The sequence below is a fragment of the Parasteatoda tepidariorum genome, chromosome 8 (genome assembly GCF_982258835.1).
Source record: "Parasteatoda tepidariorum strain Cologne lab strain chromosome 8, Ptep-v5.0, whole genome shotgun sequence".
Lineage (NCBI taxonomy): Eukaryota > Metazoa > Arthropoda > Arachnida > Araneae > Theridiidae > Parasteatoda > Parasteatoda tepidariorum.
In genome coordinates, this window is record NC_141762.1 from 85,330,440 (window position 1) to 85,353,675 (window position 23,236).

General features: G+C 27.4%; 1 protein-coding gene across 2 annotated transcripts; it reads right to left on the bottom strand.

The window, feature by feature from the left end:
• Positions 1 to 121: 121 nt before the first annotated feature.
• On the bottom strand, positions 122 to 20,222 carry LOC107451182 (uncharacterized). 2 transcript variants are annotated; one of them, XM_087169234.1, is made up of 11 exons: positions 19,568 to 19,908; positions 17,480 to 17,565; positions 13,762 to 13,874; positions 10,211 to 10,394; positions 8,450 to 8,554; positions 5,575 to 5,651; positions 4,139 to 4,252; positions 2,479 to 2,575; positions 2,233 to 2,398; positions 723 to 817; positions 122 to 623 (listed from the first exon to the last, which is right to left on the bottom strand). In XM_087169234.1, the coding sequence occupies exons 1-11, from the start codon at positions 19,635 to 19,637 to the stop codon at positions 444 to 446; spliced, it is 1,287 nt and encodes a 428-aa protein (XP_087025360.1). In that variant the 5' UTR covers positions 19,638 to 19,908; the 3' UTR covers positions 122 to 443. The 2 variants fall into 2 exon arrangements, with proteins under 2 accessions (XP_087025360.1, XP_087025361.1); XM_087169235.1 differs by lacking the exon at positions 19,568 to 19,908 and adding an exon at positions 20,159 to 20,222 and having other exon boundaries at positions 248 to 623.
• Positions 20,223 to 23,236: the final 3,014 nt, after the last annotated feature.

Genomic DNA, 23,236 nt, shown 5'->3' on the forward strand with positions numbered 1-23,236 from the left:
ATTTGAGACAAAAGCAAAATATTTTTTAACATAAAAAATAGTTAATCAATAGAAAAGTATTTTCTACACTAATTTTGGTTTTCTATTGTTGTTGACACTTACTAAGAAAATTCTTTTGATAAAAAATAAAAATGAGTCCTTTTTATTTACTTTTATACAACTCACACTTATAAGTCACTCAATATTTCACAACCCAAGTAACTACAGTTTTATACTGTTGGCATTAGCTAAAAAAATTATTTTGATCTGAAAAGAGGAATTTCAGATTTTATTTAATGCAACTTACACATAAAAGTTATAATATTTTACAAAATGAACAATCACAGTTTTATATCGTTCACACTTGCTAAAAATCCACTTATGATTAAAAATAATGAATTTCAGACTTTTTTGTATTAATGCAACACAATCATAAGAGTCACAACTTTTTACAGCAAAAACAATCACTCGTATGGAGACGAATCAGGTTTTTGAATAATAGCAAGGCACGTTGCTGAAGAATTTTTTAAAATTGTATTGTCACTAGCCATAAGGTTTTGAATATTAGATACAACACCATATTGCTGATACAGAGAACATATGTTTTCATTTCCCTTTGCTGTGCAACACACATAATATAATGCCTGGAAGAAAAAAAAAGATCATTTTAGTACGAAAATTGCTAAGCAATGCATGAAAAAAATAATAAATTGAGAAATATGAATGAATTTTTAAATACATACAGGTAGGGATGCAGAATCTAAAGTATTCAGAAACGTTTCTAAAACTTTAAGTATAGGCAAAAACAATGCATGGTTGTTATCAATAACTTGTGAAACTATAAAAAAAAACATGAATTAAAACAAAAATAACACAAACAAATTTATTATAATAATTAAAACAATTTTCCAAGGTACGATAAAACAAAATTAACATACAAAATAATTTAAAATTATAATAATAAATTTAAAAATCATTAAAATAAATGTAAGATTTTTTCTTTTTTTTACAAAATGAAGTGTACTACTAGTGTGAACATTACATTTTTAGCTTGTATTTAACATAGTTAAATTTGTAAGCATTTAAATTTTACTTTTCAATGGAATTTTCATGTTTCTGATATAGCAGTGTTTCGTTATTTACAATATTTTTTTCCAGTCGGACAAAATTCGTTAAATTTACAATAAACAGAATTTTGAATGGTGCAACTGATAACTTTCAAAAGTTTAGCTGCATGATGACGTTAGCTAATGAATTTGATAAATAATTACTTTAGCTGTGTCATCAGCAGCATACTTTTTTATATTCCTAAAAGGATGCATCTGACATCAAGTTGTTAGTCATTCAACTTACACCAGAACATCCTTTTTAGACACAAAGTTATTTGCATTGTAGTGAACATGTATCAATATGCATTATGATTATGAATGAATGAGATGTGCAACAGAGTGTTTCTATAGTTTGCTTTTCACAAATAAATATTGTGATAAATATTTACCAACGTAAAGAAACTAATTTATAGTAAAAAAGCACTGTAATTTTCTTCTTCTTTTTTTTTTGAAAAAAGAAAATTATATAGAACTGGCACTTTTAACTTAATAGTAAAACTTAAACTATTAGTATAGAATGAGTTATTGGGAATTAATTTAAAAGAAGTTTAATTTAATTTTTCTGAAGTTTAAAATTTTTAAACATAGTAAAAACAGCTCTTGATTCTGGAATTATTATTTATATGTTTATTAGATTAAAACAGTGTTTCCCAAACTTATGATTTTCGTGTACCCTTTCTAAATTTTTGTAACGCTGAGTACCCCTAATAAAAAATAAATGAATTTTGTACTATAAAAAATCGCACAAAAGGTAAAAATCAGAACTGGCTGCTGACACGACTAATTATTAACTGTTAACTCTGCTAAAAGATATCCAATAGAAAAATATGTAATCGTAAATTTTCAAGGCTAGCCTTGTTTTTAAAATTTTTTTTTTTTGAAATTTTCGTTTGCTGCAAGATATTTTGCATTAGAACGTGTACCCCATGCTAAACTGTTCCCTTACCCCTGAGAGTACGCGCACCACACTTTGGGAAACACTGCATTAAAAGAATAGAGTTTAAAATAGTTTACGACCAAAAAATTTTTTAAAAATAATGCTGAAATTGAGACCAGAATTTTAACCAAAAAATCTACAAAATCTGTTAAAACAATTCATTATATACATTTTATTGTTCCAACTACTCCAAGAATATAAGCTTACCAGATATATTGGTCAAAACCCACAGTAACTCTTTCTTCAAGAAATGGAAAGGATGATTTAATAACTTAATGGTGATTTCATGAAACTGGACACAGTTGATTAATTTTTCAGTGACAAATTCTGAAGAGGTCAAATAACCTAAGCATCTGATCAACTGCAGAGTAACCTACAATATGTACAAACTTTTAATATCATACCAAAATGAAAATAAATGCAAATGATAAATATAAAAACAATTAAACTTACTAAACACTCATCTGAATCCTGATAAACAAATGTCTTTAAGCATTCTAAAACTTTCTGTATGTCAAAATTTTCAAAATCACTATTAGCTTTAACAGCTCTGAAAAAATTGTAAATCATGCTATAGTAGGTATTCAATGTTTAATAACAATAATAAATAAAAAATACCAGAGTCATTTCTTTAACATAAAAGTTCATATGGTACATTTTGTATTCATTTAAATATGCATACACTAAAAATTATGCTAATTTATTTCTGACAAAGAAATGCTAATCATCCATATTGTGTACTCTTTGCTGAATTTTATAGGGCTTCCACTTCTTATCCTAATCCTAAATATAAAATAATTGTGAAGAGGTTTGAAATAAAAAGTTACTATTTTAATACAATTTGTTTTTGCAATAATTAGAAAACAATGGATAAAAACAATAAAATAATAACAGTTTGGCATTAATACCAGATTTAATGTTAAAGTACATAAAATGGTAATTATGTTTTATATTTTACAAACTATTTTCATAAAAAAATTCTTTGTACTCCAAATATATAATTGCTTTGATATGCCTTATTTCCCAATAAACATTTAAAAAATTTGAATACAATTTTTTGTTATGTACGACAGTAGTTTTTATTAAGATTTGTTTTTAATAAAATATAAATATTATATTTTTTGTTAAAAAATAATGTAACTGTTAAACTGGATAAATTTTAAAGGAGATCTTATGACATTATTTTCTGCCTAATTGCCATAATAAATATTTAAAAAAAAAAAACTATTGTTACCTTAACAGTATGATTAAGGTACAACAAATATCACTTGGAATTGATTCAACAAATTTTGAATAATTATTTAATGTGTACTGCGGTGCTTGAATTAAGATAAATGAGGATAGATAAATTAAGATAGAATGCATCAAAACACCAATTGATTAAAACACTTATAAAATACATTATTTTTATAGCAATATTTTGATATTTAAACCATAGAATATTAAAAAAAATATTGATGTGAATAAAAATAAATACATAAATGCAACATATAAAATAATGGCCAAAATAAAAAAGCAAAAACAGACATACAAAAATAATAAAAAAAATCACATAAGAACATAGAAAGGGAGAGGCTATCCAGGGCTGATAGAAGATGTTGACTATTATATACTATGCACAATAATAAACAAAAATACATCTACGTTTTATTTTTAGAGTATGTTAACAAATGATACACTTTTATGAGAAACACTGTTGGTCATATATACTCAATTTAGCCGGATCCCAGAACACATGCATTACATCAACGCTGCAAGGAACAGCGCACCTTCTCGAATCTCGAACACATCCTGCTGGTGTGATAATGTAGCAAAACCTTTGAGCATCTCTTGAGGTAGTATTAGTTGTAAATTTGAAATGCGTGGAAATGCAGTAAATAAAAATGAAGTAGAACAATTTTTGCATGTTATGTAGAATTAGCAATTCCATCTAGTGGCTTTGGATAGTGCTTGTGAACTTGTGTTTCTGTTTCTTTATTCTTTTTTTAATGTTTGCCTTGCCCTTCAAATTTGTACACGATTTTTTTTTAAATCAACCGGCATCTATACATAGATATTTAATTGCAGAAATTTCATGATAAATGAAATTATTCAAACTGTTGACTTAACTTACATATAAAAAGAATTAGCTAATGCAAAAGCTGCTTCTTGAAGTGTAGGAATTGGAAAACTGTGTTCTTCAATCAGTTTCAACAATCCATTAGAATATTTCTCTCCATTTTCATCACTGCAAAGAAATATTTCAAAATAATAATCTCAAAGACATTAGATATGTTCAATTAAAATTTTTTTAAAATTATTTTTCCTCTATAACGAAATAAATGTGAATTTTAGTATAAAATGGCTCAGAAAATTTTGAAAACTTTTTAATGAGACATTTTAATTTGATATTGTAAAGCTTTAATTTGTGTTTTGCTTTACAATTAAAATTATACTTTTGATTTGTGCAACCACAACACATAATTTCAAGGTAGAAAACATACTCAAATTACATACAGAAAGAACATGATACAAGATTTTAATCAGCTTTCTCTATATATTAAAAAAAGATTCTGGCAGTGATGCCTTCGTTACTGATGCTGTTTCAGAAAGGAATGAAAAACATGGTTTTCCCCTTTAGAATGTAAAAACTGTTGGAAGGAAAAATATCAAGTTGTGCACATTTTAGAAAAATATTTAGGGAAATTTCTACTAGGAAAATGTTATTTATGCTGACAGTAGTAGAGTTATATCAGATTTAAGGATTTGTTGTTTCTAACAATGCATAATTCATTTCAGCTAAAATTATTATTAGTAGATATAGACCATATAGAAAATGATCTCTACTTTAAATTTTTTTTAAAATTTTAAATCAGTTTTGTTGTTAACGAATTTTCAGCTTTGCTTTTTAGGAACTTTTTTATAGGTAGAAAAAAAAAATAGTTGTAGTTAAAATTATAGTTTTTGGAGCTATGTACCTTTATATTAAAAAAAAAGCAGGACTTAGATTTTGCTTTGAGAATTAGAATGGAAGCAATTACAAATAAAATTGCAATTTTTACTGTTTGGAAAACATCCATTTTTATAGAACAAAGAAAAAGATTATGGAAATTGCAGGATTGGATATTAATATTTAATCAAATTAATATGGACAGATCTTAGAAATCTTTTTCCATATGGTTGTTTTATCTGGTAAAGGATGATTATGTGTTTTGAGAGAAAATGAAGTTCATTTCGTTGAATTGTTCGTTTTGTAGTTTGTTTTCTGTCAATAAATTTTTGCCAGCAAATATTTTCAATCCAGTCAATGAAAATGCAGTAACACAAACAGAAAATAGAAAAAAACACCGCATTTGCTATTTTTACATTTGCTTTTGATTTCCATTTTGCACCTGATCAACTCTGCAAATTCATAAAAAATAGTACTGATCGTTACTTTCAGATGCAAAGAGTCAGCTAAGATACTGAAAGAAATGTGTAAGAAGTCTTGAAGATTTAGGCTAGCTATAGGAAGACAGGGACAGTACTCACTAGTAAATCAATAAAAAGTTAATACTTCTTTTAACTTACATTAAATCAAGATCTCCATGTTTGAGACAGGCACTTAGAGCATAAATGGCAGGTTCAATTACATCAGGTATAGGTGACTGAAAAAACAAAAATAATGACTTTTGCAAACTATTCTAATTGAATGAATATTATAAATTTAATCGAACAATATAAAAACTCCTTTAACCTATTTCTTATCATAAAAAAATATAATTAGAACAGCATCTACACTTCTCAACATAATCTCATGGGAAGATATTATAAAAACTAACTATAACATCTTTTGAATCTAAATATCTGTTATCTTTTAAACATGAACACCTGAAATTTTACGAAAGTATTGCTGAATTAAAATAACAAGAAGAAGATAGAAGAATAGCATATAAATTTTTTTTCTGCGTTACAGTTTACTTTCTTAAAAGTTTAAAAAAATTTTGATTTTTAATAGTGATATTTGTAATTTTTATTTATTTTTTAATACATTTGTTATAAAAAAAGATCAAATTCTCAGCTGTTTTATTTGTTTTTAAATCACTTTTTAATCATTCAAAACAAAAATATCTTATCATGAAATAATTATGCATAATAAATAGCATTTTGAAAAAAGATGAAATGAGCATTTATATTTGGTGAACAAATTTTACAAAAAATTTTTTCTACATGTCTGACAGTTGTTCAGTTCTCACATATTTAAAGAAATAGAAGATCATGCTACGAATTTCATTTATTAAAAGAAAAGTAACAAAGCTCAGCAGTTTCATTAAAAAAAATTAAAGTTTTTGTTAATCATTCGAAAATAAAATATCTCAACCAAATTTCAAAATATTTCTGATACACATTTTCCCATTAAATGTCACCTTGAAATAACAAAAAATATACATTAATTATTTCACAACATAATTTTGGTAATAGAAAAAATTCAGATTTGAAAGTTTTCTTCAAATTTATAATAATTTATTTGATTGCGAAGAAAGAAATTTTATTTTTGGAGAGAAGATAAAATTGTGTAAGATAATATTGCTTTTCGGTATAATTTTATAATTGTTGGTTGACAGTATTTCTGTATATATAACTCACAACTTTCATATTCCCTCCCCCCCCAAAAAAAAACTTGATCTAAAAAACTTGCCTCTTGAACAGCTTGCTGTTATGTTTTTTTTTAAACCAACTAAAAATTGATATAACCTATTAAGTTTGAAGCTATTTTCTAAGCTACAGAAAGAAAAAAAAATAATAATATTTCAACCATATTTTACTCAACAAAAATATAAAATTTTAAGACAAAATTTTATCTTAAAATTATACACGATGATAAAATAAGAATATAAGCACAATAGACTTACATTTTTAATAAAGGCATTTTTTCTGCAATAACTTTACTTTCAAAGATTGTATAATCATACTATTTATATTTCTGGCCTAATAATGAAGAAACAAACATGTAAGATCGAAATTGGTTTTATTGTTTTTCAAAATATTATCCATGATGATCAATACACTTTTGCATGCATTTGAACCAATTTGCAAAGCACTTTTTCCAGTCCAATTGAGGTAACTCCAAAACATGATCTTTGAATGCATCAACCGCTTCTTCGGGGGTCGAAAATCGTTGTCCACGTAATTTTTTGATGTGTGGGAATAAGAAGAAGTCATGGGGTGCCAAATCAGGGCTGTACAGCGGATGACTCATCAGTTCGATCTTTCGCTCCGTCAGAAATGCTTTTGTTTGAGTCGATGTGTGAGAGCTCGCATTGTCATGATGAAGAATGATTCGCCTGTTCTTCTGCTTTTTCCGAATTTCTCCGATGACTTCTGGCAAACAAATGGTCGTGTACCATTCAGAATTGACCGTCCTGCGTTGCTCTAACTCCACTGTTGCCACATAACCGTTAATGCCGAAGAAACAGACAATAATTTGTTTCGATGTGCTTCTTCCTCGAACAACTTTTGCTGGTTTGGCCTCGTCTTGGAAGACCCATAGAGTTGATTGCTGTTTTGTTTCCGGCTCATATGCATAGATCCACGATTTGTCACCTGTGTAGTAGAATATTATACAGAGCCTTTGATGAACCTTGAACGTATTTTTCCAACATTTCCTTGCACCAATCGACACGAGCCTTTTTTTGAGTATTTGTCAGATTATGCGGGATCCAACGCGAAATTTTTTTTTTCCGCTCAAATGTTCATGCAATATTTTATTGATGCTAGTCATACTAATGTCCAAAGACGCCTCTATCTCACGGTATGTCACATGACGATTTTGCTTTATCAGTTCACACACAGCATCGATCTTTTCTGGCACAACAACGGATTTTGGACGGCCTGCAAGGGATTCGTCCTACCAATTTTTTACAGTGCTGTAGGATGGCGCTTTATCGCTGAATAAAGAATTAAGTTCATCGAAGCACTCCTGTCTTGACAATTCACGTCGAAAGTTATGAAAAATAATGGCACGAAAATGTTCACGATTCAATTCCATTTTTTGAAAGAGAAGAACTTTTCAATTTACTGTCAACAACACAAATGAAGCTATGATGGTAAATCGTCTGCTGAATTTATGTTTAAAAATATCAAACTTTCGATTAAAATCGTCTGCGGTCGCCTAGCAACACTTACTGTTGCCAAGGCCAGAAATAGAAATAGCAACCCTCGTATAACTAATTATAACAAATAAATAAAAATATTTGGTAGGTAAACCATCTTACTAATATTCAAGAATGTATAATTAAAAAATTAAACAAGAAATAAGTGCAAAGAGTATAGAAAAGTGAATATCTAAACAAAACTAGTTAAAAATACTTTTTATCAAAATTACCTTTTAAGGTAACTTAGATATTTAATCCATCTGCTTCAAGTAAAGTATTTTTAAAGCATAAAAAAATCAAAATTTGCTTACCACAAGAATTTTTAAAAGAGTTGGAAAGACCCCTTGAGATTTTAGTCTGAAATAACAAGTCTCACAATCATTTGCAATGTTTCTGATTGCCCATGCACACTGAGCCTAAACTTGGAAGATAAAAAAAATACCAACTTATTACCTCAAAAACAAATAGCAATCAATTATGTATTCAAGTACCTCATGCAAACTTGTTTCATGAAATGTTTATGAAGCATAATATGAGTGTATATATATTACTTAATTTAAGTATCATATTTAAGAAAAGAATCCATGCTTCTAAGCTTAAGTCAATTTTTAGCATAATTTTTTTTAGTTCAATCTAAGTTATTGCATTAAATTAAAATTTATTTAAAATATATAAATAATTAAAAATAAAAAAAATGAAGTAAAACATTCAATAAAAAAATTCATTTTATGCTTCAAAAGACAAGACACATATTACAATACATAGTGCAGTGAAAAAAATCCTAACAAATAATTTTAATATAGCTTTATTAAAAATAAAACTTCTGTGTACAATGATTGTATATGGAGAGAACGGATGATTCCACACTGTCATTCAACTTGCTTAAAAAACACTAAAGTAACAGATTTTTTGCTTGACATTGCAAAAAAAAGCAACAAAAATAAATAAATAAATAAACGATACGTAAATTAAGAAATATATTATAAAATATTTCGTAATTGAAGAAGTAGACAAAAAGAAATGAGCACGCAAATTAATAAGATATTAATTAACTTCTATTTTCGGATGCAATAACTTTATCTAAGTTAGTTTGCCGCACCTACAATTAGATGTGAAACTATACCACAGTAAAAATTTTTAAGTTCTGCATAGTTTGAAAATAAATTATAACACACTATTATCAAAAATATTAAATATCATTGAAATAATTTATTTATCATAACCATAGACAAGGCAGCGAAGGTATCTCTACAACACTTTTTCTAATTCGCGTCCATGTTATCTCTAATCCACACATGCCAACTGAATAGTGTTAAATGAGAAGCAACATTTGTAAATATGCTTTCTAACTCCTCTGACTGTCATCTGTGCTATGCGGAAGAGGCCATGAGCTTTAATCACTTGACAATCAGTCTATCTCCAAGCAACATTATTAATTCTTTGACCATTAACAACTTTCACATGAAGGCTATTTTGTATTGGGCTGCTAGAAGAAAAATAGCAGATGTGGCTGGCTTCTCGATGTAAAAAGAAAAAAAAACTTTTTCTTGTAAACGAACAATGTAGAGTTAAACAAAATATTTTAATAACAACTTTTAATTTGTCATGGAAATAAAAATTGTTTTGTATTTTAACTCATATCTTTTTGATTGATTCAAAATTTACATAAAATATGCCTTTTGAAATTCAGATTGTGATTAGTAAAATTCAAACACACTGATCAAGATTATGTACAAATTATCAAATAATTTCAGGTTTCTGAAAAGAATAAGTCAAATACATTTTTTAAGCAATTACTTTGATTTTTTATAACTTGCTTATTTAAACAAAATTATTTAAAATATTAATAAAGAAATTGCTAATTGTGTCATAACACATAAGCTCTGAACTGGATTGGTTAAAAAGTTTGCAATCAAATAATTTTTCACATTTCAAGAGTTAAAATGAATCAAAGTGTGCTCAACAGGGTCTGTATCATAGCACTTGCCCAAATACAAAAATAGAGAAGTCACGAAATAAGTCAATATAAAAGAATTGTTTAAAAGTTTGATTGATTTTATAAACATTCCTACTTGTAAATAGTGACTGCTGCCTGTCATAAATAATACTAAGTAAGGGCCTGCAGATTTAGCGATTCTAAAACAAAGTTTGTGTGGCCCACATGCCAGATTAGTTAAGCAAGCAACAGCTTCTAACTGGATTTGAGCATCATTGTGTTTAAGACAAGATAACAAGGCATTGAATACTCCATTAATCCTAAAAATAAATCAAAATTAAGAACATAAAAATAAGAAAATTGTGCATATAATTTTTATACATACTCAAAAGAAAATGAATTATACTTAACATGACATTTATATTCAATTAGTTAAACTACATCTGAGATATTATTTTCTAACAAATAAATTGAATGCAAAATTTTCTCATCTTTTTTGAAATATAGTGGAGCGCCGATTATCCGAACTGCTTGGGACTTAACGTGGTTCGGATAATGAAAAGTTTGGATAATTGGAAAGTTGTTTAAAATCTAGTTTAAATGATTATTACTTATGCACTAACTTCTCTTCACACTTTTTCCAGGCTTAGGACTGGCAGTACTATCAAAAATAGATCTGTTTAAAAGTTTTTTTCTTTTTCAATTCTTAAATATTTTTTTTTTTTTTTTACTTTTCTTCATTTTGAATTTTTTTTAATCATATTTCAGCATTTTAGAATTTTTTTTTTGTCAATTACTGATTTTACCACATTTTTCTTAATTTTCTATTACAAAAGAAATCCAACAAAGACTTTTGTTTCAAAGAAGATGCTCTTTTTTGAGCAGCCATATCCCTTATTCTTTTTAAATAAATCTGCTGAACTGAATCAACATCATTTTGATGTTCTAGCCAATTTATTGCAATATCTAATGAATTGCATTTTTCTATATGAGAAGGTCCACTATCTTGAACTTGATCACCTACTTCTTCCTCTTCGTCAGTGGAGTTACGATTTTCATTCAAAACTTCTGTCTCGACACTGGTCTTCTATATCTTCTGCTGCATAACGTGGCATCTCCTCAGCCGGAAGCTCTACTTGTTCAGAAATTTAGGAAAATTTTTTGATAAGTCAAAAAGTATTCTTAACTTAAAACAAAAACAAAAAAAGAAGAAAAGAAACGAATTCAAACATAGTTTGGATAATTGGACGGTCGATAATAAGGGTTCGGATAATCGGCGCTCTACTGTATAGTAAAACTTCAATAGCTTGAAAACTTCTGAATTCTTAACATGTTTGCTGCATTTCTAATAGAAAGATGTCCTTTAGCCAAATACATTTCTCAGTAACCTTTAGTTTTGTGGAATATTTTTGATCCCAATTCTTCGCTCTCCAATTTCTAAAGATTTTAAAATGTGTGTGTGTTTTTTTAAATTCCAATTCTCAAACAATCCCTCATTCATTTCTTGACACTCAAATAAGAAAAAGATCACCATGTTTGAAAAGATTTGCCTAAATCATTATGTAGTCGAAAGAAAGTAGACAAATAAGAAAAGATTTGTAATTAAATAAATAAAAAAAACTAGGAAGTTGATACTATGGATCGTAATGTCTCAATGCGCAGGGAATACAAAAAGAAGGTATCTAGAGAAGTATTAGAAAAGAAAGATGATGAAAATGAAGAGCTTCCAAATGCAAAAACAGATACAAAGCAAAGATGTAGACATTGCTTGAAGTGATTACATGTTACACCAATTTTAAAATGTCAATACAGTAATTATTTGGTCGGAATTATTAAAAAGTACTCAATATCAAAAAATATTTAGTATCAATCTTTGAGTTTGTAATATCAAGGTTTGTCTGTATGTAATTTTCTAGCCATCAGTTAAATTAAAACTAAAAATGAAGAACTTAGCTCAATTTCATTAATTGTATCACTTATAGAATAATTATTCTATACATAGAGTTTGAGAGATGCAACACAACAATTGTCTGGGAGAAAAAACATGTCAGGATTTAAAGATATTTAAAATTTTACAGACATAGAAATATGTATGAAATAATCCTGCATGAAAAAAGTGAGAATATTTGAAAACATAACAGAGTACACTGTACAGGAAGTTGGAATCAAGTAAATGGAAGTATAGATTATTCTAGAGGCATCATGATCAGTTTTTATGCTGAAAGAACAAATTCAAGAAAAAGAAAAATATGTTAGCGCAAAAAAAAAAAAAAAAAAGCATGAGCCAATGTGCCTGTTTACATATAAACTACAAGTAATAGTTTTTATTAATATAAAAATGTATTTTAGGTGGCATTAATAAGTCATGTAGAACATGAAGAAGTAGTTAAATGCTGCAAATAAAAAAGCAAACTAAACATGAATGGCACAGAATGCACTATCAATATTTGCAAAAATTTCACTATCTGACAAGGACCACCATAGTAGGTTCAAGATGCTGAATCAATAGGATTTAATAAACAATATAAATCATTTATTTACCATGTAAGCAACTAATACTAATCAAACAAACAAGATAGTGGTACATACAAGAAGGAACAGATTATACCTTTTATGATTATACCTTTTTTATATATGATTACCTTTTATGATTTAGGGAAATTAATTTTACTTATTACAGAGGTCAAATTAAGTAAAGAAAAAAATAAAATAACAAATAAATATTACTAGTCAATATACTAAATAAATACTGGTAAATTATCAAATGCATTTAAAAATTAAAAATAAAAGAGCTATTTAACAAATTATAAGAAAGCAACAAAAAAATTGTTTGAAATTAAGAAGTTTTTTCTTTTTAATAATTACAAATATATTTAAAAAGTCAGAAGATCTATTTAAAATATATTTAAGATATATTTAAAAGTCAGAAGTCAGTACATCTGAATATGACACCCGGTGGCTCAGTGGAAGCGCTTTGCGCTCCCGTGCCACAGGTCCTGGGTTCGATCCTCGGGCCGGGCAAGGTTGGCTCAGCCTTTTATCCCTTCAGTGGGTGGATAAATGAGTACCAAGCATGCTTGGGAATTAAACACTGGGGGTTTCGCATTCGGCTGACCACCTAACCGGAACATCTGCTCCTGCACCCCAGAGCCCAAGGTTAAGAAAACTGAGATGGGCACAGTTGGCCTTGGTCCTCTATGGGCTGTCGCGCCACTGAGTTTAGTTCAGTTATATCTGAATATGTTAATGGGTTCTCTTTCATAGTAATGATTGGAAATCAGATATAGAATAATTAGAAGAAAAGCAGACAGAAATGTAATACTCATAACCTACAAGAAGAACAGAATTTAACAGAATTAACCTGCAGAATTTCTGTTGGAGTTGGCCTCTAGCATTTAAACCAGCAAAAAAGCTTTTCTTGAATAAAAATGTTCAACATGATCAAATATTAAAGAAAATTTTTTTTTTTTTACAAATAAGCAATAACTTGTTAGTTAAGAAAACATTTTTGGAAGAAATTTAATGTTGTAGGGAACATCGTTATTTAAGAGGAAAATACTGTTGTTGTAGCAAGTGTACACTGAATTAAAAAAAAAACTAGTATTCATTTCTCACTAAAATATACTTCAAATATTTTTTAAACTTAATTTAGCAACAATAAAAAAAATATTAAGAAAAGTAAGTTACTTAAAAAATGACTCAATGAATTCTGCATGGCAACAAGAATTTTTTATTCTTGTCAAAGTTTGTTTATCTAGTTTTTTGCTTTTGTCCTTTAGGTCCAAGAGTAAGTCTTTCACCTGAAAAATAAAAATAAATCTCTACATTTTTTAACAAAAAAAGTTGTTTGATTACATGTATTTGAAAAACTATTTTCAGAGAAAGCAGTAAATTTGAAGTGAAACAAAATAACAATTCGATAAAATCAATAAAAAAACAACATCAAAATGGAATTGGCAATTTACAAATCGATGTTTTTTTCAAAAATATAAGCAAAAACAATTAGGTACAAGATTTTTAATAATATATAAAATTAGCTTCCTTATTTAAGGGTCAGTATAGAGATTTAAGTATATTTTAGCAATATGCAGCAAAATTTAAATGAAGAATTGAACCAGTTAATAAATTTTAAATGGATATCCAGAATCTGTAACTGGATAAAGAAAATTAAAAAATCAATGAAAAATTGTCAAATTATTACATTTAGGAGAAAAGAGAAAAACAAAGAGATGATGTAAGTGTCATTGTAAATATTATTTATGATAATTTGGTATTTTATATCAAAGTGTGAAACAGTACTACTTCCACATTTCCATAATAAATATCAAACACTATGAGTAAGCTTTTTTTTTGTAACTGATTATTTTGTATTTTGCATTCAGAATTTGTAAACCAAAAAAATTTTAAATTCTGCTGAATGAATTGCAAGCATATAAATGCTGAACTTAAGTATGTTACATAAAATCTTTAAAAATTTTTTAGCTTACTTTTTATCAAAGCTTGCATAAACATTCACGAAAAAGAAAACTTCAATTATGTTACAATTTCAAATAATTTAGTAAGTAATATAAGCATTGTTTTAAACAATGATCGGCACTATTGCTACCATGCCAAATTTGGAGATATGGGACTAACAACCAGTGAATGTAAATATGGGATTTAACAACTAGTGAAAAAATTTTTTGTGGTCTTTCTACAAAAACACAACATTCTACCAGACAGTCTATTTTACAATCCACCAGGTGGCCGAGTGGTTAGCGTGCCTGATTGTGGAGACGATGGTTGCAGGTTTGAATTCCAGTCAGGGCATGGATGTTTCTTTCTCTCTCTTCGTTTTATGTCCTTTCTTCTGTGTGATTGTGTGACTGCAACTCGCCCTATAAACGGGTTTGTGGTTGTGTGACGTGGGCAACGCTGCTCCACCGCCGTGGCTTCGCCACAGGTGTCCGCTGGGTAACGAGAAGAGAGTAGCAATTCTGGCATTTCTGAGGCCAATGGTCAGGGTTGGGTTTTTGATGTCAAAAAGTGGTTTTTGACATGACAAGGGTATAATACTGGTTTAAACCGTCAAGAACCCGTCGAAAACGTCAAAAACTGAAGTTTGCCAAGAAAATATATAAACTTCAAAACTACCAACAGTTGCCATGCATTATATTGAAATTTAATTATACTATAGATAATCAGCAGGTTTTAAAATATTTTTTAATTAAAATTAAGGTAAAATAACAGATTTAAAATCTCAGAAATTTATATTGAAATGCATGTGCAGAAAAATTTTGCGCAAAAATTGTTTAAATATTTATTTTGGAATTTTTTTTTTTTTTTTTTTTTTTTGATATTTAAGAAAATTAAAAGTTTATTACCATGCATTTTTGATAAATAAGGAACATATAACTAATATTTATATTTATAAGGAACTTACAAGTTATGTTGCACTATAAATACAAACTTGATACAAGTGTATAAATTTTTTTTTTAATGTTATACCGAATATCTTTATTATCCAGTATGTTTATTTGAGTTTAAAAGTAGTTATATTTATGAATAATGATAAATATAATTCATATTGTTTATTATATTTATTTTTATAATTATTACACTCATGATTTTAAAACAATTTTTATCTCTTAATTTTTTTTTCTCCACTTGTATTAAGAATACAAATAATGTATATCTTGAAAGCAAGAAGTAATTATTCAACAGCTGAATATTTAGATATTCAACAAAACTATGTAGTATTCAGCAAAATGAAATTCACAAGTATTTGGATAAACTAAATTTTCAGCATAGTAAATGAATAGGCTGAATATACTGTAAATCGACACTAACTACTCTGTGTATTTAACAGAAAGCACTTAAATTTGTATTGTCTTATGTTAAAAAGATTATTAAAAAGATTTAAAAAAATATTAAAAAGATTTTTCTTTAAAAGATGTCTAATGTACAAAATTGCTAATGTTTATCTTTAAAAATGTCTAATTTTTAGTATAATCTATACTATACACTAAATTTGGTTATAAATAAATTTCTTAATAATATCACTGCAGATTTTCAATAACACATGAAAATGAATACATAATATTACAAAAGATGTGAGTTTTCAATAGTACAAGATTTTGGTTACTATTCAAAATATAAATGTTTCTTCAAAATTTTAAATTTATTTTTTCTAGAAGATATTTAGAAACACTATCCTTTAAAAAAAATATATAAATTTTATATATTAATTAAATTTCACTTATGAATATAGGTTTGTGACATTTTCGACAGTGAGGTTTTTGACATGACGGTTTAAACCATGGTTTAAACCGTCAAAAACTGTCACATGTCAAAAACCTGCCAACCCTGCCAATGGGAAATAGACACAAGTGCCCGACATTAACCAAAAAAAAAAAAAAAAAAAAAAAAAACATTTACCACCAAAACATAACTGAGATTGTGTAAAATAAATGCAACATTTATCCAGTTAACAATAGTTTCATTACTTTCCTTAATTTATAATTTTTCTTTAGTATTTTTTCCTTCATTTACCTATTATTATTTACAATTGTATTTTTATTTATTAGAGTTAGCTAGCCGGGATAGATCCGATGGCATTTTTTTTGTTTAGGTGGCTGTTACATCATGTAGCCAATATTTTTGAGATAGCATGTAAGTATCCAATGATAAAATGGAACATACATTTTGATAACTTTTTATCTATCTTCGTGAATACTTTATAATTGTATTTGTAAGTTTGAATTGTGGAACTCAACTCATCTGCATCACCTTTTTGCAATCCTGATTTTATGGCAACATCTGAGTTCACTTAGGATAGGACAAAACAGTCGCAGATTAAATGTAAAAAATGATGATTAAAAAATTGTCTGTCAGACGCCATCCGATCTCTACTTTTTATGAAGAAACTGCACTCTTTGAGCATTTTATAATGGTTTAAAAAATCAATGAGGGAATTATTATGAATATTTTTGTAGAATTCCAAAAATTCTTTTGTTTGACATTTTTTAAATTTTAGAAATTAACTTTGCGATGTTTACTACATTTTGAGAAATGTTTGGAAAGAAATGTCATATATTTGTCAAGTTTTTTTCAATCATAACCCATTTTTAATTTTTGGAAATGTAACGAAATTTCCAAATTTTGCTTAGTATTAATATCTACTTTATCTTTTATAATGATGAACAGCTTCATTTTTTATAGTAAAACACTCTTATGTTTATGGGAACCATTTTTAATTCTTTGAAAGAGAAAGTTAGAGTTCAAAACATTTTCTCTAATTGAATTAAAGCATTCTTCATATATCTGAACATTATTGTACCTTCTCAATTAATTACGAGAATTTTTCTACTTTTAAATATCTGGCCATCAGGAAAGTAAATTATTTTTTGATCTTAAAGTCATCTACCTGGGAAAAGGAAACATCACTCTTGACTTCAGTAGATAACATACGATTTTGAGCTAAAACAGCATTTCTGTTTTTCTCTCTGACATCTGAAAAATAATTACAATGGATATTTAAAAAAAATATCAATATTATTATCTGTATGATTCCAAATGCTTACCAATTTTATATCAAGAAATATCTGAAAAGTTAACATTATTTCAATATAGAAAACATTATTATTTACATGTGTTTCATAACAACATTTTGAAAACATTTGGCTTCAGCATAACAAGAAATTTTAATAAATAGTTAATAATTCTTAATCATCAAAGAAAATCAGGTCAAACTGTAGATCAACTTAGTAGAATTTCAAAAATTTAAACAGACTTAATGCAATAGGATTAGATTCAAGAAAAGCTTATTTAATTGAATTTTACAAGATAAATCTTTGCCTTTTATATATTTAACAGGATTATTCCCACTAAATTTCAGAAAAAAAATTCCCTGACTTTTCCAGGTATATCAGGTAAATTTCAATGAAAATCAATACCATATTTTATCTATACCACGAAATTTTTCATCAGAAAATTTTGATTCTTTCACTTGTAATGCCAAGTATTAGATTTTCCATGAAAAATAAATATCATTATATGAGTAAGGAAGCATTTCAGTTTCTCTAAAATGTGAATTTTTACAATAAACAATTGTAATACATGTTAGAATTATTTAATTCAAATTTCAACAACTGAGTACTGTTATTGACAATTTTAAGACTGTTTTTTTTCCAGGTATAATAAAGGAATTTTCCTGGTTCTTGTAAAAAAATTGCAACTTTCCCTGATTTTTAGAGTTGAAATGAAATTCCCTGACAATTCCAGGTTTTCCCTGACCAGTGAGAACCCTGATTCAATGACAGAGACCCAGAGCAAACAATTTGATTTAATAAATTTTTGTATCCTGTATAAGTCAAGGCAAAGAATTTCCACACACCATCATTAACAATGGAATATTTATGGCTAGCGTGTAAGTGACGAAGTTTGACAATAGGGTAATAGAGTAGAAACTTACAGAGTTTGATACTATGGCTGTAATTGACAAATGATAATTTTTATACTTTAATTTCCAGATATTTTTTCTTATTTCAATGATGTGTAGTTTTTATTGAAACCATAGAAACCCTATGACTTTTGTTAAAATTGTAGCAATAAAATTTTTAGTTTGTCTAGTACCTTTAGAATTGAAATTTCCTGCCATGATGCAAAAGTAAGACAGAAAAAAATTAACAACTTACATCTGTAAATAGCAAGTTATTCTAGTCTCATTTATCTAGTCTTATATTTTAATTTTGAAATTAAATATACAAGCTTAGTAAGTAATATATAAGTTTATTTAAAGACCTACAAACACCATTATGTAAAAGGTAATAATAAATTATTAAATGGGAGTCATACTATGTTGGCTGGCTTAAACAAAAAAAATATAAGATCCGTAAATGTCACTTTGACTTCAAAACTTTCTATAATCTATTTTCCTAACTTTCTATAATCTATGTTCTTTTTATTGCAACTCAAAATTACTTTGAAACAAATTCTAACACCTTGAGACATAGTTTAATTCTTAATCCATATATAAATTTATCCCTCAATACGTATAGGTTATATCTTTATTAAAAAATACAATATTTATTTCTCAATGCAAGCTACAATTCATTACAATTTTTTAATATCAGCTACCAGCTTTGTTTACACATTATAATGCAAATTTTAAAAATGTCTTTAAAATATTAAAGCTCATAAACTTTTAAAGAAAATTTCATATTATTTTACTACAAGTTATAATATTTCCAATTTAACATATTCTTTATAATTAAAAAAATAACAATCATAGAAGTTTACTAATTTGTAAGGAAAACTTAAATGCAAACATTATATTACAAATTTTTATGATTTTTCAATTATTTTAAAAGCCTAATCATTACTCAAAAGTTAAAGTGAGAAAAAACTAAACCAGTATAAATGGGAAGTATTGATCCCTGGTCTTAATTCCGTTTAAAATTATTTGACTAGTTATTAGCAGTATGATAATATTTTTAATATTTAATATATTTACTTTGAAGATCATGCAGTTTTTTCGATCGTAACAAAGACAAAGAATCGCCGATGTCACACTGTTCACTCATTCTTAAGATTGAAAGACTTTTTATCTGTGGGGATATCGTTATAGATTATGTATATATTATAAGAATTTATAGCAAAACTTGAAAAAAAATAATCATAATTGGCCAACTTATAGTCTTTAAAAATAGAAACGACGCTTATTAAATTCAGGAAATAAATTTAGTAAAGGAAACCAACAACAAAACCATTTCAGAAAAATTGTTTGTAAACTTTGAATTTTAAATTGAAACTACTACGTGTTAAGTAGTAGGTGGTGTTTGTCACTAATGCTTTCTGGTCTTGGAGCACAGAAATGGAGATAATTTTGTTATAATAACTGAAACGTTTGCGTTCCAAAATGTGATTGGTGGAAAAAGCTTTGCAAGACTAAGGAAACGATTCAGGTACCTCAAATCACTGATGAGTTAGGTTACATTATTCACATTGCAAAAGAAGAGCATGTGAATGTTTAGAAGAAATATTACTTTATTTAGTAGTAGTACATTATTTATAGCGGCAATATGTAAGTAGGTACTTTATTTACTTTGCACTAGAGATGCACAATAAGGAATTAACGAAGGTATGAGAAACATTCTTGAGGATGATTGAATGACATTCCATCTCAATTTTGATCCTCTGCGGAGGGGATTACGCCGCCCTAGAACTGCACAATGGACTAGTGAAGATGGTCAGGGGAATATACCAACTCTATGGAATATACCCGAGAATTACCTGAGGACATGCCAACACAATTTTGATAATCTGCGGAGGGGATACTGCACCATGTTTAGAAATTTCTAAACATGGACATGGGAAATTTCTAAACTGCTGGTATGCTCGTTGAAGAGAAAAATAAGTTTTCCTGGGAACTAGAGTATTTTTTAATACTAATTCTTTAAATTTAAAAGTTTTTTTTTTCTTTTTTACCATTTGCAATATTAATTTGAGATACTCTCCATATTTTATTGACTTTATCGCTAAAAAGACTAAAAATATACATTAAGATTCGTAATTACGGAACACACTGCATAAATTTCATGAAATATGCATAAAAATCCAATTAAATTATTAGTTGTATTATGAAGAATTCGCATTTTAAAAATGACTGCAATTTTCTTTCTTCAGCTGAGTTAATAAATTTTTAAACAGAAAAAAAGCATAAAATACCTAGGTAGAATATAAAATTAAAAAATTTTCAAACATAACTCAATATTCGCTATTTACATTCATTCCAATTCACCAGAAGCTTCACTTTTTATAAGTTTTTCAGATAAATGAGGGGTAAATTTTGATTTGAAGGGTAAAGCGATAACTTACTATACTACAATCGTCTATCATTAGAAAAGCCATCCCTTATAAAAGAATTACAGTTTAGCAGTATAATTTGATTCCATTTTTCTTAGAAATAAAAAGTACTGAGATTTAAATTGGTAAATAATAGCTTAATATAAAGTTTAAGTCTTGCTTGCATATTCATACATAATCACTTAAATACATGCATTATATAAAAAGCATAAAATAATTCGCAATCGCAACGCTTGAGTACGCCCTCTAGAGAAGCCTGAAAATATCAGGCATTAATTTATTAAGTTTTCATTTAGTTCTATCATCATAATTTTCAGAGTCAAACACCATTTTCTTAGTAGCAAATACGAAGCAAAATTTCCCTAAGGAAAAGGCAGAACTTGAAAAAACTAACCAGAACATTGGTAAATCTTTTTGAAACAGAACATGTGAAACATTTGAAGAACAATTTCTCAATAATTTTTACTTTTCTATTGTTAAAAACTTTGCAATTTAATAAAGTTATAAGATTTTTATGTTCTTTCTGATTAAATTCTTCATAATTGCTGTTTTCTTATCAAATGGAATCTTCATTTGTTTATTGATTGTTGCCTCCTCTTTTAGCAAGATTATAAAGATTACGAACTGTTCTATGGAGGCCGCAGTATAAATAATGCTTAGGGGTAAGACTTTATCAGAAGGAAGATGTTTTTTTTTTCAATCATTTCTTTAGAAAGTGGAAGAAATATTTTTATTTTTGGAATTTGGAAATTTTTCACAAGCTAGTATATTTTTATTATATAAATTATTATTTTCTCATTGAAGCATTATGATTATGAAGCATTATATTTAATTTCTAAATGAACACTTTTTTAGAGATTATATTTTTACCAATTTTAAATTATATGTCTAATAATTCTAAACTGATGAAATAGTTTCATAGTCAGAATGTTCGTATTTAATTACTCGATATAGTAAATATGTTATAATCATTCTAAGAGATAACTTTACATAATCAGTTGAATAAAATGGTTTATGAGTTCGAAAAGTCTTTAAGAATTTGTCTACTCATTATCAGTGTAATTATTATTCATTAATATTTTTCCGTTAAAACTCGTTTGATTGAGAAAGTTTTTGGAAATACTGATAAAATACTAGCGTTTTGACATTAACCTAAGAAAGTTAAGTAAATTCATATCGTTATTCAGTAACTAAAGTTTTCGAAAACTATGTCTAGTTTTTAGTTACCTGTGTTCCAAAACTCTTCAGATTGGTTGTTAATTTGAAATTAGAAACATTTTCAAAATGTTTGTATTTTGAAAATTTCTGATGTTCTTTGTACTTTGAATAACTTACAAATTGTTTTGAGTTTAAAAAATTTACAAGATTTTTGTACTTAGAAATACCCTGAATCTGTGTGAACATAAAAAATATTTTTAGTTGGTTAATATGGTACCCTGGTAGTTATAAATTTTTTTTAACTTGATTGGAATTTGTAGAATTTTAAAACTTTGAAAAATTCGGATGTGTTGCTGTGAAACTCCTATATATATTTCTTAAATAAAAATGTAAAAGTTAAATGTGAAAAGAAAAATTTTTTTAAACATATTTTTCATTACATTGTACTCTCGTCGGTCCAAAAAGTAAATTATAATGTTTGGAAATGAATACTTAATTTGGGCTGTATTAAAATTGCCTACACATATTTTAGTTGAAAATTTAATTTTGACTTTTGGTCAAAGATCATGGTCCTCTGACCCACAGTGCGAGAGCAATAATTGCTAAATGTGAGGTTTATACGGTCCACCTACTTTATTGATTTTTAACCTCACTATTATGTAAAGATATTATTTATATTATATAAAGGAATAATGTACATATATCTTTACATTAGTGAGATAGTTCGGCAAGGCGCGTTCCTCGTTTTCTTTCTTCTCGTTTTCTTTCTTTTTAAAACTCTCTCGTCCTCTCCGTGATCTGCCGCTAGGGGGCAAGGGCAACACAGGTTTTATAACATTAGAATTTTTTTTTTTCATGATTTAAATTAACTGGATGAAATTTATTTTCTTTTTCAGATAAATGGCATTCCACTTCTCTTATTTCTATTCACCCTTTGTAGCTAAGAGCATCACAGGTACCACAGCCACAAAATAAAATACACTGCAGAAAGTACTACCTATAACAATCCTTACGGAAATTCAAATATATAATTCCAATCTTATTATGAAATTTTAACGCTTTTTATTTTTCCATAATTGAACCTTTGATCATGGTAATTGTGAGTTTGATAATTAGATTTTCTTTCTTTTTTTCTTGCAAATATTTAAACTCAATAAGA